Here is a 15,357-nt window from a genome sequence, read left to right as displayed (position 1 = left end):
TCTCCAAATCCGTGACTGTCCACCGATCAACTTCAGTGCCCAATTTCAGTGCCACAACTCCGTGCACCCACTGTTTCCCCCAGCCTCTCACCTCAGAAATCAAATATATAAGCACTGCTACAAAACCGATATTCACTCGTCCTTAGCAGTCCAGCTTCAGCAGGATACCACTATATATATATAGGAATGGTGTTTCTCCAATGTCTTCAAACAGGTGAAATTATCGTTCGTGGTACATAGGAAAGATAAGGGGAGGCTCTCATGGGTAGTAATCAATAGCAGCGTTTTAATAGATAAAATAAATCACTTACATTAAAGCAAATGACAGCAAACTTCGCAAGTACGAACGGAGCAGATGACAACAAACTACGCAAATACGAACGGAACTTCCGGTCTCGGCCGCGAACGGAAGTGATGAATGCAACACCAAAAGCTCCCTCCCTGACGCGTTTAATTAAGGAAAAAAAAAGGGGGGGGGCTGCGGCACTATCTTCCCCTCACTCGTCTCCATGTCAGGCCAGGGACAGGTCCGGATCGCCGTTACCGACCTGGCTCCTAACTTTTTAAGCTGGCTCCTAGATTCCAAGCAAATTTGTCAAGCCCTGCCCTAGACTCTGAACTGTCCTTTCAGGTCCACATACAATCCCTGTCCAAATCATGCCGCTTTAGCCTCCGCAACATCTCTAGAATATGCCCCCTTTTAACCAATGATATCAGATTCTAATTCACTCCCTGGTTATCTGTCGCCTCAACTACTGCAACTCTCTCCTCATTAGATTACCTTTAAATACACTATCCCCCCTTCAGTCCATAATGAATGCTGCTGATAGACTCATCCACCTTACCAACTGTTCAGTGTTCTCCACCTCTCTCTGCCAATCCCTGCACTGGCTTCCACTCACCCAACGAATAAAATTCAAAGTACAAACAATAATTTACAAAACCATCCACAACTCTGCCCCCAGCTACATCATTAACCTAGTCTCAAAATACCAACCAAGCTGCTCGCTTCAGTCCTCCCAAGACATCCTGCTTTCTAGCTCTCCTGTCACCTCCTGCCTTGCTCGCCTCCAGGATTTCTCCAGAGCTTCTCCCATCCTTTGGAACTCCCTACTCCAATTTGTCTGACTGTCTCCTAATCTATTCATTTTTAAATTATCCCTGAAAACCCTTCTCTTTAAAGAAGCTTATCCTGCTTCTAATACACTGTTTTTCTCCATCAGCTCATCCCCTACAGCTATTAACTTTAGTATCAAGTGACCCTCCTTCCTAGATTGTAAGCTCTAATGAGCAGGGCCCTCTGATTCCTCTCGTACCAAATTGTAATCTAACTAATGTCTGCCTTCATTTTGTTAAGCACTGCGCAAACTGTTGGTGCTATATAAAACCTGTATAATAATAATAACTGCTATTTTGTAGTGTTAACTACAGTAATTGACATCACTCAAAATATATCAGAAAAAAAGTCAATACAAAACATTTTAGAAATAACTGTACTTACTAGACATACTTAATATCTTGTTTTTATTTTTACAAAACATATACATATAAATAGCTGCAGTAAATAAAAGTATCAAGAACAATATTTTTCAGTTGGTTCATTATTTTCATATATAAGCAGCAGTAATTTCTGCTAGCTATGGTATGGGTGTTGTCAGTTTCTCAGAAGTGTAATTTCACAATTTCGTCTATTAAAAAAAAATCTGTACTGTCAATAGCAGCCAGACAAAATCAAGTTGTAATACTTTATTGCAGATAAAATGGCGAATTGCAGATTGTGGATAGTTGCTATGGCAACGCACTATTTACGCTTGAGGCACAAAGAATTTCTTGTTGGTGGTAGTAAAAATATCTTGTTGGTGGTAAAAAAATATCACACAATGCATGTGCACCTCCCATTGCAGATTTTCAGTTGCCATGTTGTCCTTCTGGCACTGGAATGAAAGCCTGTCAGCTGTCTGATGCTTTGCTTCCAATTTATGATATGGTGTTAATTATTTATGATCGCTGAGAAGTCAATGTAAAACCTTGTTGGTCATCTGTATAGTAGCTGTACCTGCCTCTAAAACATAGGTTTTAATTTCTTCTTTTTTGCCTTCATAACTGGCGGTAAAGAGATCTTAAATGCTGTCCTGTTCAGAGAAAAAAAAAAGGAATTGGTGTAAGAGACCAAAATTTGCAAGTGATGACATTATTTAGGTATGCTCTATAAATGGATAGAAGTATGCAATACTCACTCGCAAGTGGTACAGATGGGACTAAAGTTGCAGAATACTAAAAACAAACAAAGAAAGACTATGGTCACTGGAAAATGTACAACAGTGGATTATAAGAAGGATGTATAAAAATTCTCTACATCAACTTGATCTACAGCCAGCCATATGTTTAATAGTGCATTGTAGAAAAGCAGTAAACATAAGGTAAAATTCTGAAACCTGATCAGCAGGAAAAAGATACTGTAAATGCAAAGCAACATATCGGATGTTAACAGTTTTCAAGTAACATAAGCACCTCAAGGATTTAATTTTCCATTTTGATCGGGTGTTCCATTAAGGTAAAAATGATTAAAGTATATCAATATACAGTATATATATATATTTTTTTGGTGACAGTACGAGACTCTGTCACTACGAAATAGGTCCTTTAATCAATTTACTACCAGGCACTTCCTCCCCCTTCCTGCCCAAGCCTTTTAGCGCTGTCGCTTTTTAAAATGACAATTGCGAGGTCATGCTACACTGTAAATTGTTATCATTTTGTTCCCACAGCTTTCTTTTTGGGATTTTTATATTCTGCTAACCAAATTTAAAAAAAAAGTTTTTGTGTGTTTCTGTTACAAAACTTTGTAAATAAGTACGTTTTCGCCTTCACTGATGGGCACGGATGAGGCTGTGAAAAAAAAAAGCGTAGCCGTAGATGTACTCATGAAACACTAGATCTATAGTGAACTGAAAATGTTAAATTATACAAAACATGAAAACAAACATGTAACATATAAATGATGTGAACTAACATGTGAATACAATGATCATGTGTCCAATAAAGGGGTGATCAGAAAAAAATACTGTCCAAACAGTGAAAAGTATATAATGTATATACTGTATATATCATGTATATAAACACTAAAATAGTGAACTTCCTAAGGAATGTGTCCACTGATGAGGCTGTACTGACGGGCACTGATGAGGTGACACCAATAGGCACTGATAGACGGCATTGATAGGTGGCACTGATGGATACTGATAGATGGCACTGATGGTATCACTGATAAAGAGGCACAGGCAGGCATTAGTGATGGGCACTGATTGGCATCAATTGTGGGCACTGATTGGCATCCCTGGTGGCCATGGGTGGCATACCTGGTGGTCACAAGTGGTGGGTATTCCTGGTGGTCCAAACTAGTGATTGGGTGGGGCAGAAACTCCAACCTTGTGTCCAGGTTTTATGCATGACCAGCAGGGTGTGTGCACATAATGGCCTTATAATGGAGGTACAGGAATGCCTCAGGGATCTACCACTAAAGTGACTGACCCCCATGTTACACAATATATATAAATATCTTTGTTTCTATTAAAATTTTATTATGTTGTAGGTACAGTGGATATGAAAAGTCTACACAGCCCTGTTAAAACGTCAGGTTTCTGTGATGTAAAAAAAATAGGCCAAAGATAAATCATTTCAGAACTTTTTCCACCTTTAATGTGACTGTACAACTCAATTGAAAAACAAGTCCGCAGAGAGCTTCCAAAGAATCAGAGGGATCTTATTGTTAAAAGGTATCAGTCAGGAGAAGGGTACAAAAGAATTCCAAGGTATTAGATACACCATGGAACACAGTGAAGACAGTCATTATCAAGTGGAGAAAACATGGCACAACCGTGACAATACCAAGAACCGGACGTTCTTCCAAAATTGATAAAAAGATGAGAAGAAAACTGGTCAGGGAGGCTGCCAAGAGGCCTACAGTAACATTAACCGCTTCGGAAGATTTTACCCCCTTCCTGACCAGAGGACTTTTTACAATTTTGCACTGCGTCGCTTTGACTGACAACTGTACGGTCGTTTGACGCTGTACCCAAATTAAATTTGCGTCCTTTTTTCCAACAAATAGAGCTTTCTTTTGGTGGTATTTGATCATCTCTGCGGTTTTTATTTTTTGTGCTATAAACAAAAAAAGAGCGACAATTTTGAAAAAAAAAAAAATATATATTTTTTTTTTACTTTTTGCTATAATAAATATCCCCCAATTTAAAAAATAAATAAATAAAAATTCTTCATCAGTTTATGCCAATTATATTCTTCTACATATTTTTGGTAAAAAACAAAACAAAAAAAAACAACGCAATAAGTGTACATTGATTGGTTTGCGCAAATGTTATAGCGTCTGCAAACTATGAGAAAGATTTATGACATTTTTATTATTATTATTTTTTTTTTTTTACTAGTAATGGCGGTGATCTGCGGTTTTTAGCAGTACTGCGACATACAGATCTGAGACTTTTGACACTTTTTTGGGACCATTGGCATTTATACAGCGATCAGTGCTATAAAAATGCACTGATTACTGTATAAATGTCACTTGCAGAAAAGGGGTTAACACTAGGGGGCGATCAAGGGGTTAATTGTGTGTTCCCTCACTATATTCTAACTGTATGGGTATAGGATTGACTAGGAGAGGAGCCATACCATTTTTCCTACTTAGTAGGATCAAACAATATGGCTCCTCTCCTCTGACAGCACAGGGATTTGTCTGTTTAGACACACAAATCCCCGTGCTGATGCTCGTGCACGGCGGCGATCGTGCCCACCAGCCAGGCACAATGGGTGCTCGCGCTCTGGTTGCAGAAAAAGGGTAGGATGTAACCGTACGGGATTTCGCCCAGGAGAGCCAATGTGCTGCAGTATATCTGCGTGACATGGTAGGGAACCAGTTAAAGGAGCTGCAGGAATATCTGGCTGTGTGGTACATGTGACAACAATTTCCCGTATTCTTCATATGTCTGGGCTATGGGGTAGACTGGCAAGACAGAAGCATTTTCTTCCAAAGAAAAAAAATCCAAGCCTGGCTAAATTTTCCGAAGCACATCTGAAGTCTCCCAAAAGCATGTGAGAAAATGTGTTATGATCTGATGAAACCAAGGTTGAACTTTTTGGCCATAATTCCAAAAGATTTGCACATCACCAAAAGAACACCATACCCACAGTGAAGCATGGTGGTGGCAGCATCATGCTTTGGGGCTGTTTTTCTTCAGCTGGAACAGAGGCCTTAGTCAAGGTAGAGGGAATTATGAACAGTTCCATATACCAGTCAATATTGGCACAAAACCTTTAGACCTCTGCTGGAAAGCTGAACATGAAGAGGAACTTCATCTTTCAGCATGACAACAACCCAAAGCATACATCCAAATCAACAAAGGAATGGCTTCACCAGAAGAAGATTAAAGTTTTCGAATGATCCAGCCCGAGCCCAGACCTAAATCAGATCTGAAAATCTGTGGGGTGATCTGAAGAGGGCTGAGCACAGGAGATGCAATATAAAGTATAAAAAGGCACAAAAATGTTTTTATTACTACAGAAATGCTCTTACCGTAGACCATTATTTTTAAACTCATGTCTACTCACGGAAGGTATTACAGTAAATGAATAATAAGCAATAAAGTGTCAATAATTGATTGCAAGTATGTTAATAGCTATGTTGAATGATAAGCCATACTCACTAGATAAACAGACAGAACAAACATAGCCAATTTCAATCAGGTTCCGATGGCAGAAACATGCTGCACGGTAATCCACATGAACTGGAGGGGGCAGGTTCAGCTGAGTCCTTTGATCTGGATCTGGAAGGAAAACCCACTGTTCCACAGAGAATACAATGTTTATGCAAAGAACAGAAAATGTAGGAAATACAAATTTGAAGCATAAAATGTCTACTATCATCTGCAACAGTCAGTTATAAGCAATTTAAATATATACACATCTTACCAACAAGTACTGCAATAGTGAGTTAACTTGAGGTATCTTCAGATATATTCCCCCTGTTATGTCACAAGCCTGTGAATATTTAAAACAATATACAAACATTCAGAATTTATCATTCAAAGTGGACTGTATGAAATAATTTCCTCATATAGAGGAAATATATTTCCCAACATCGAAATACTGAACCACTCACCTCAGTCCTTGTCTCTAAAGAATCTTTCAATCTAATGTCCAACAGAGTAGTATGTACTTTTTACATTTTAATTACCCTCCAAAGTAAAACTGCTTTGGTTAATCCAAAGACTATTATATATATATATATATATATATATATATACATATATATATATATATATATATACACATACATACATACTAGGGATGCACCGAATGGGTTTTTTGGTGCCGAAACCGATACCGAAAATGACACAAAAAAAATACACTAGGCCGAAAACCGAAACCGATACCGAAAATGACTGTTTTTAAAAAATATTTTTATACAGGAGGTGGTCAGAGACTGGGGACATGGTACAGGAAGTGGTCAGAGACTGGGGACATGGTACAGGAGGTGGTCAGAGACTGGGGACATGGTACAGGAGGTGGTCAGAGACTGGGGACATGGTACAGGAGGTGGTCAGAGACTGGGGACATGGTACAGGAGGTGGTCAGAGACTGGGGACATGGTACAGGAGGTGGTCAGAGACTGGGGACATGGTACTGGAGGTGGTCAGAGACTGGGGACATGGTACAGGAGGTGGTCAGAGACTGGGGACACAGTACAGGAGATGGTCAGAGACAGGGGACACAGTACAGGAGATGGTCAGAGACAAGGGACACGGTACAGGAGATGATCAGACTGGGGACACGGTATAGGAGATGGTCAGAGACAGAGGACGTGGTACAGGAGGCATCCCCCATTGCAGCCAGTGTGCCCCATTGCAGCCAGTGTGCCCCATTGCAGCCAATTGCAGCCAGTGTGCCTAATTGCAGCCAGTGTGCCCCATTGCAGCCAGTGTGCCCCATTGCAGCCAATTGCAGCCAGTGTGCCCCATTGCAGCCAATTGCAGCCAGTGTGTCCCATTGCAGCCTGTGTGCAATTTTGCAGCCAGCCTGTGCACTGTGTGCAGGGAAGAGAGCCGCCTCCGCCGCCTGTTTGATCACAGCGCAGGGAACATCACAGCTTTTATTTCAATAGCTGTGTGTTCCCGGCCGCGCGCCGTCACACGCAGCCCCTCCCCCAGGCGGCGGAGGCGGCTCTCCTGCGCTATACACCCCACCCAGGCCACGCCCCATTTTCGGCTCCATTATCGACCGTCTTTCTCTTTCGGCAAATTGCCGAAAAGGGCATTTTCGGCCGATATGTTTCGGCGGCCGAAATTTCGGTGCATCACTACAACATACTGTATATATCAGGGCTTAAAATTTCAAGTCCAGGCAAAAACCTTACTCTCCACCAGTTGCCTCACCAAACCTTGCCCAGGTCTGTCCCCAACCCCGCCCCCTTAAAGGTTATGAAATTAAATTTTTGTTTAGAATAAAGAGTACAAAATATAAAAAAAACTGCAATTACATCAGTGTTCCCAGAGAGCCTCCCCTTACATCAGTGTCCCCAGAGAGCCTCCCCTTACTTAAGAGTCCCCAGAGAGCGCCCCCTTACATCAGAGTCCCCAGAGAGGCCCCCTTACATCAGGGACCCCAGAGCCCCCCCCAAATAAGTGTCTCCAGAGGGCTCCTCCCCTCTTATATTAGGGTCCCCAGAGAACCCCCCTTACATCAGGGTTTGCAGAGGCCCCCCTAAATAAGTGTCCCCAGAGGGACCCCATCTTAAATCAGTGTCCACAGAGGGCCCCCCTTTTACAGTGTCCCCTGAGAGCCCCCTCTTACATCAGGGTCCCCATAGGGCCCCCCCTAAATAAGTGTCCCCAGAGGGCCCCCTAAATAAGTGTCCCCAGAGGGCCCACCTCTTAAATCAGTGCCCCCAGAGGGCTCTGCTCTTAAATCAGTGTCTCCAGAGGGCCCTACTCTTAAATCAGTGTCTCCAGAAGGCCCCTCCCTCTTACATCAGGGTCCCCACGTAATTTACCTTAAGCTGGCGGGTGTAGGGATATGCACCATTGGCAGGCCTCCCCTTCACGTGTCTGCCATAGCGGTGGACAGCGTACCTCTCCTTGTGTCCTCCATGGCGGTGGAGAGCCAACCTCTCCTCGTGTCCCCCATGGCAGTGGAGAGCGGACCTCTCCTCGTATCTACCTCAGCGGAGGACAGTAGACCTCTACTGCACCTGTCCCCTCAGCGGTGCTGCCAGTGTAATGGCAATCGGCTTCAAAATGAGGCTTGGAGTGCAAGTGGAATGCAAATCAATCCCCGGGCCTGGAGATCACATTGCAAGCCACCTGCTCCATCAATAAATGTAAGGGCATTACTGTGCTCGCTACAAAGGAATTTACCCTCGCATTTGGCGAGCGGAATTTTCAAGCCCAGCTGTATATTATGTATATATGTCCTGCGCAACAAAAGGTTGCTTGTGATAGTTTGTAATATAAGGGGGATTAGCAAATTATAACAATTGCCCTGGAACAGAAATTTCTGATGCTTAGTAAAAAATGATTTAGCAAAATAGCACTAGCAACACGCTAGATGGCTAATTTTGCATCAAAAATCATCCTACTGTTAAAAAAAAGATAGCTATAGGGCGCGCTCGTGAGCAGCGAATGAAGATTGTTGCATTCTAACCCCGCTCGGACATATCGGCCTCTCAGCAAGCATTCTAAGAGGGCATCCCCGACCCCCACCGCCGCCCGCTGACTCCCACAGGAAGATTTTGAGAACAGGGCTCGCGGGAGTAATCTGTGCTTGCGGGGCATTCTTGAGACGGTCGTGGACCACACCTCCACCGGCACCGCTCTGTTCAGGGAACTTGTCCCAGCTATCCCCATCGACAGGCTGGACTTCGACCACATCCGGGACATCATCATCAAGTTTACCTATTACCGCACAAAGGAAACCCTCCTGCGTGCGGCCTGGGACAGGCGTTTCAGGGGTACCGCTATCAAGTCTTTGCGGGTCTTTTCCAGACCACAATCCTGAAGAGGAGATAGATGGAGCCTTACACCTCAGCCCTGCAGTCACATCAAATTCGGTACCGTTGGGGTTTTCCCTTCAAGCTCTCCTTCTCATACAATGGCCGTAGCCACACGCTGACCTCGCCAGATGAAGCACAATCCGTCCTGGACTCACTACCAATTGGTAAAGGCGCCCGGAGACCAGCCAGATCAGGATGACCTCTGAAACCATGAGTCCTGTCCTTTTCCTCCTTTTTTTGGTACCTGGGACCTTCCCATTTTTTGCCTGCCATCCCCCGTACATGATGATTGGATCAGACTCTTTCCCTTTTGCAAACTCCTTCCACTGCATATGATAATGGCATTTGAGTTTTTTCCATTTGCACAAGCCCACTGATGACCCCTCCTCCCCCCCCCCCCAATTCCCCCTTCCCTGCCTCTCCTGAACCCTTGCTTGCCCTCCCCTACCTCCTGCTTGCTCCTAACTGGGCCTCAACCTGTGATGTTTATGCCCCTTATTTTATCCGGACTCTCCGGGGGCCCGCCCCACGCTTGCAATTGCAATTGGTGGCTGGCTTCGGGAGATTGCTAGATGGACCCCATAACCGACTCCCTTAACTGGATGACTGGGGGTAAGCCTGACTATATGATGTGCATCTTAAGGGTTGTTTGTCTATTGTGTTTATTACCGTTTTAAGATAATTTTGAACTGCATGTTTATGTTGCGCTTAATTGCTGTAACTCATTTTCAGGCTGATAATTAATGTCCAACTTTTACTAGTCTACTCAGACTCTTTAAGGGCCCGCTTCTTGCTGGCGCCTAAGCCTGGTGGCTGGCTTCAGGAGACTCCTTGACGGGCTTTATGGCTGATCTCCTTGGCTGGCTGGGGACCAGTCTAACTGCATGTTCTGAATCTCAGGGGTTGTTTATCCTATATGTTTATTACTGTTATTAGACAATTTTGTGTTAAAAGTTCAAGTAGCAGTTTCTTACTGTAACTCACTCTCAGGCCGATTGTTAGCGCCCGTCTAATGGGCTTGCTATACCCCTTTAGCCTGGGCTTCTTCTATAGTTGGCTCTGCAAATTTATTTTTATCTGGCTTCCACCCCCGAGAAGCAGAGTGGGGTTCTAATTGCCTTTCGACGCAACCTCCTATTCTCGTGCTCCAAGGAAATAGCAGAGGAGAGTGTCCAGACGATTACACTATGGAGGCATTTTTTGTTCTTCTTTTATGAGCGGCATGATTGCCATACCCTCATCCATTTTGTGAGCCGTTTTGAGGAGTCGCTATAAGGTTTTTGGGGATATCTCAGAATTTATCCCCTACGCTTAAAGTGACCATTGCAGTGTGGTCATGTGGAGTTGGTAAGGGTTATCATTACTTACTTTTGGTGTGTCACTCATTTTGGATCTAATCTCCGGCTGGGATTAAGGAGTCTGTTTCTCACTCATCTGAGATTGGATCGTGTTTTTTCAGCACTTCTATGTGGACTATCTTTTTGTGCACCATTCACTACCTCACTTTATATTGGACTTTATTTATTTATATATATTAGATTTTCGTGATGATTGATTATTTACATAACCACATAAGGACCGCCGCATGCCAATGTACGTCATTGCAATGGCATGTACAGGCACAAGCACGTACATGTACGTGCTTGGCTTCCAGTGGGTGGGGGGTCCGATCGGACCCCCTCCCGCTGGATGCGGCAGTCCGGTTCGCTTCAGAAGCGATACGGGATGAGGGGATGGCCGTTGGTTTCCGGCCATCCCCTCTCGATCGCTCCTGGCGAATGAGAAGCTTCCTCCCACTGTGTATTGTATACACAGGCAGGGAGGAAGTGATGTCATTCTCCTCAGGGCGGTCTTATTGACCGGACTACGAGGAGAGGACACAGTAAGTGTGCACCAAACACTACACTGACACTAACTAACACATAGGCACACAAACCCCCCCCCCCCGATCGCCCCCCCGCCCCCTCCCCCCCAGTCACAATGTCACTGATTGCAGTGATCATTTATTTACTGATCACTGCATTCAGTGTCAGTTGTAAAAGTAAAAACTGTCAGGGCAGTTAGTGTTAGATCCAGGGTAGCCCCCTACCACCCCCCAATAAAGATTTAACCCCCTGATTGCCCTTAGAGTTAACCCTTTCACCCCCTTTTGCCAGTGTCACTAAGCGATCATTTTTCTGATCGCTGCATTAGTGTCGCTAGGTAGCTAGTTATTTTTTTAGGTTCACCGCCAGGTTTTTATAGCGCTAGGTACCCCGATATACTACCCAATAATGGTTTTAACCCCCTGATTGCCCCTAATTAACCCTTTCACCCCCTTTTGCCAGTGTCACTAAGCGATCATTTTTCTGATCGCTGCATTAGTGTCGCTAGTGTCGCTAGGTAGCTAGTTATTTTTTTAGGATCACCCCCAGATTTTTATAGCGCTAGGTACCCCGATATACTACCCAATAGCGGTTTTAACCCCCTGATTGCCCCTAGTTAACCCTTTCACCCCCTTTTGCCAGTGTCACTAAGCGATCATTTTTCTGATCGCTGCATTAGTGTGTCACTAGGTAGCTAGTTATTTTTTTAGGTTCACCGGCAGGTTTTTATAGCGCTAGGTACCCCGATATACTACCCAATAACGGTTTTAACCCCCTAAATTGCCCCTAGTTAACCCTTTCACCCCCTTTTGCCAGTGTCACTAAGCGATCATTTTTCTGATCGCTGTATTAGTGTCGCTAGGTAGCTAGTTATTTTTTTAGGTTCACCGCCAGGTTTTTATAGCGCTAGGTACCCCGATATACTACCCAATAATGGTTTTAACCCCCTGATTGCCCCTAGTTAACCCTTTCACCCCCTTTTGCCAGTGTCACTAAGCAATCATTTTTCTGATCGCTGCATTAGTGTCGCTAGGTAGCTAGTTATTTTTTTAGGTTCACCGCCAGGTTTTTATAGCGCTAGGTACCCCCATATACTACCCAATAATGGTTTTAACCCCCTGATTGCCCCTAGTTAACCCTTTCACCAGCGATCACCGTATAAGTGTCACTGGTGACGCTGGTTAGCCAGTTAGTTATTTAGGTTCCCCGTCATGTTTTTATATAGCGCCAGGGACCCCCATATACTACCTAATAAAAATTTGAACCCCCTGATTGCCCCTAGTTAACCCTTTCACCAGTGATCACCGTATAAGTGTTACGGGTGACTCTGGTTAGTTTGCTTTTTATAGCATCAGGGCACCCACCATTTATTACCCAATAAAGGTTTAACCCCCTGATCACCCGGCGGGTGATATCAATTAGGTTTTAGGGTCAGGGTCTGCGTCGCCCCAGGCAGCGCTAGGTTAGTGCCAGTACCGCTAACACCCACGCGCAAAGCATACACCTCCCGTAGTGGTATAGAATCTGAACAGATCAATATCTGATCAGATCTATACTAGCGTCCCCAGCAGTTTAGGGTTCCAAAAAAACGCATTGTTAGCGGGATCAGCCCAGATACCTGCTAGCACCTGCGTTTTGCCCCTCCGCCCAGCCCACCCAAGTGCAGTATCGATCGATCACTGTCACTTACAAAACACTAAACACATAACTACAGCGATCGCAGAGTCAGGCCTGATCCCTGCGATCGCTAACAGTTTTTTTGGTAGCGTTTTATATTTAAATCCGGAAGGCAGTGCTTGGTTTTCAGGGTCCAGTACGTGGTTAGGCTCCCAAAAAGTCCCCCACATGTGGTATCCCCGTACTCGGGAGAAGCAGCAGAATTTATTTTGGGGTGTAATTTGACTTATGCCCATAACATGTGTGAGCAATATATAATTTAGTGACAACGTTTTTTTTAATATTCCTGCAACTTGTGGCAAAATATAAAGTATTTTATGGACTCAACATGCCTCTCAGTAAATAGCTTGGGGTGTCTACTTTCCAAAATGGGGTCATTTGGGGGGGGTTTTGTGTTATTTTGGCATTTTATGGCCTTCGAAACTGTGATAGGTAGTGAGGAGTGAAATCAAAAATTTGCACCCTTAGAAACCCTGAAGGCAGTGATTGGTTTTCGGGGTGCTGTATGCGGCTACACTCCTAAAAAGTCCCACATATGTGGTATCCCCGTACTCAGGAGAAGCAGCAGAATATATTTTGGGGTGCAATTCCACATATAACTATGGCATGTGTGAGCAATATATCATTTAGTGACAACTTTTTGTAAACTTTTATTTATTTATTTTTTGTGTCATTATTCAATCACTTGGGACAAAAAAAAAATATTCAATGGGCTCAACATGCCCCTCAGCAATTTCCATGGGGTGTCTCCTTTCCAAAATGGGGTCATTTGGGGGGGGGGGGGTTTGTGTTATTTTGGCATTTTATGGCCTTCGAAACTGTGATAAGTAGTGAGGAGTGAAATCAAAAATTTGCACCCTTAGAAATCCTGAAGGCAGTGATTGGTTTTCGGGTGCCGTACGCGGATAAGACTCCCAAAAAGTCCCATATATGTGGTATCCCCGTACTCAGGAGAAGCAGCAGAATATATTTTGGGGTGCAATTCCACATATAACTATGGCATGTGTGAGCAATATATCATTTAGTGACAATTATTCAATCACTTGGGACAAAAAATAAATAAAAATTCAATGGGCTCAACATGCCTCTCAGAAATTTCCTTGGGGTGTCTACTTTCCAAAATTGGGTCATTTGGGGGGAGGGTTTGTACTGCCCTGCCATTTTAGCACCTCAAGAAATGAGATAGGCAGTCATAAATTAAAAGCTGTGTAAATTTCAGAAAATGTACTCTAGTTTGTAGACGCTATAACTTTTGCGCAAACCAAAAAATATAAGCTTATTGACATTTTTTTTTACTAAAGACATGTGGCTGAATACATTTTGCCCTAAATGTATGACTAAAATTGAGTTTATTCGATTTTTCTTATAACAAAAAGTAGAAAATATCTTTTTTTCTCAAAATTTTCGGTCTTTTTCCATTTATATCGCAAAAAATAAAATCGCAGAGGCAATCAAATACTATCAAAAGAAAGCTCTATTTGTGGGAAGAAAAGGACGCAAATTTCGTTTGGGTACAACATTGCATGACCGCGCAATTACCAGTTAAAGCAGTGCAGTGAGAAATTGTAAAAAGACCTCTGGTCCTTAGGCTGTTAATTGGTCCGGGGCTGAAGTGGTTAAGTATTGTTTGTTATTAGAGCAACGTATTTTTCACATTTATGAATTTTTTACACTTATGAATTTTGGTTTGTGTCTGCCTTAGTTTTAATCCTTCAGGGATTTTCACCATTACTTGGGTATTGTTTTTATTTATCTAAGTTTTTTTATTTCTATTTATTTCACGTCACCTTGAAGGGTAGTATATATATTTATTTATTTTATGTCATTTTAGTGGGATTATTCATTTTTTTATAATTTTATTTAATTTATTTATTCTTAAATTGACATTTGATTCAGTTTGGTATTATTAGCGCTGCACTCCTTTTGCACTTTATTATTTTGAGTTATTGATTGTATTCTGACTCCAGTGCCAGTTGCTTTTTCCATCGTATTTAATGATAATTTATCTTTAGCGCAGCGTGAATCCTCTTTTGTTTTGTTTTTTTAACCAAATAGCAGACCCAACTGGTAGATACTTATTACTCCAGGGCACTTTTTTTTTCCTCTTTCTTTCTTCTCTTTCCTCTTTTCTTCCGTAAGTAATAAGGGGGGTAGAAAACTATGCACCAGGATTATGGAAGATGGTTGGGGGGGCGGGAATAGGGGGAGTAGGTTAAAAAGGGATTATGGCTTTATAGAAGCCTCATACACAAAGTTTTGGTGTGGGTTTTATTTTATTTTTTTTCTTTCCCCTCTCGGTTAATTTTTAGTCACATAGGAGGTGGGGAGGGTTAAAATATTTTATCATATAGGGGAGGTGGTGGGGGACAGAGGAAGAGAGGGAGGAAACCGAGGGAAAAAGAGAGGGAAACCTCCAAAAATTATTTTTTTTCCTTTGGGAGGGGGGAATATTAGAGAAGGATGTTTTCATGGTTAAATGTTTAAATATAAGAATTATTTTATATTTCAAATGGAAATGTTAAAAAAACAAATAAAAATTTGATTAAAAAAAATGGCCAGAACGTAACCCTGGTTGGGTACTATGCCCCCCAACCGCTTTCAACACAAGTTTTTCTCCCCTCTTCTCAAAGTAGTTTCCCAACATTGCTCCAGAACCCTTATCCTGATTGGTGACTCAAATGTAGCTCGCTCTGGACTCCTCAACGGACAGGAAAGACGCAACCAGATCCTCCCCCTCCCATGACCATGTCATGG

At 42.9% G+C, this 15,357-nt stretch overlaps 1 protein-coding gene across 1 annotated transcript in view; it reads right to left on the bottom strand.

The window, feature by feature from the left end:
- Positions 1-1,507: 1,507 nt before the first annotated feature.
- The window catches only part of GTF2H3 (general transcription factor IIH subunit 3), a 58,145-nt gene continuing 44,295 nt past the window's right edge, over positions 1,508-15,357 (bottom strand). The window contains exons 10-13 of the mRNA XM_077461931.1: positions 5,983-6,051; positions 5,718-5,853; positions 2,238-2,274; positions 1,508-2,132 (exon numbers count right to left, since the gene is read on the bottom strand). Coding sequence (XP_077318057.1) covers positions 2,063-2,132; positions 2,238-2,274; positions 5,718-5,853; positions 5,983-6,051 — 312 coding nt within the window. The 3' untranslated portion in view covers positions 1,508-2,062. The remainder of the gene's footprint in view (positions 2,133-2,237; positions 2,275-5,717; positions 5,854-5,982; positions 6,052-15,357) is intronic.

This window comes from Lithobates pipiens, unplaced genomic scaffold, assembly GCF_037356315.1.
Source record: "Lithobates pipiens isolate NorthernLeopardFrog02 unplaced genomic scaffold, aLitPip1_a1.2 Scaffold_3, whole genome shotgun sequence".
NCBI lineage: Eukaryota > Metazoa > Chordata > Amphibia > Anura > Ranidae > Lithobates > Lithobates pipiens.
This window is presented reverse-complemented; position numbering and strand designations above follow the sequence as displayed.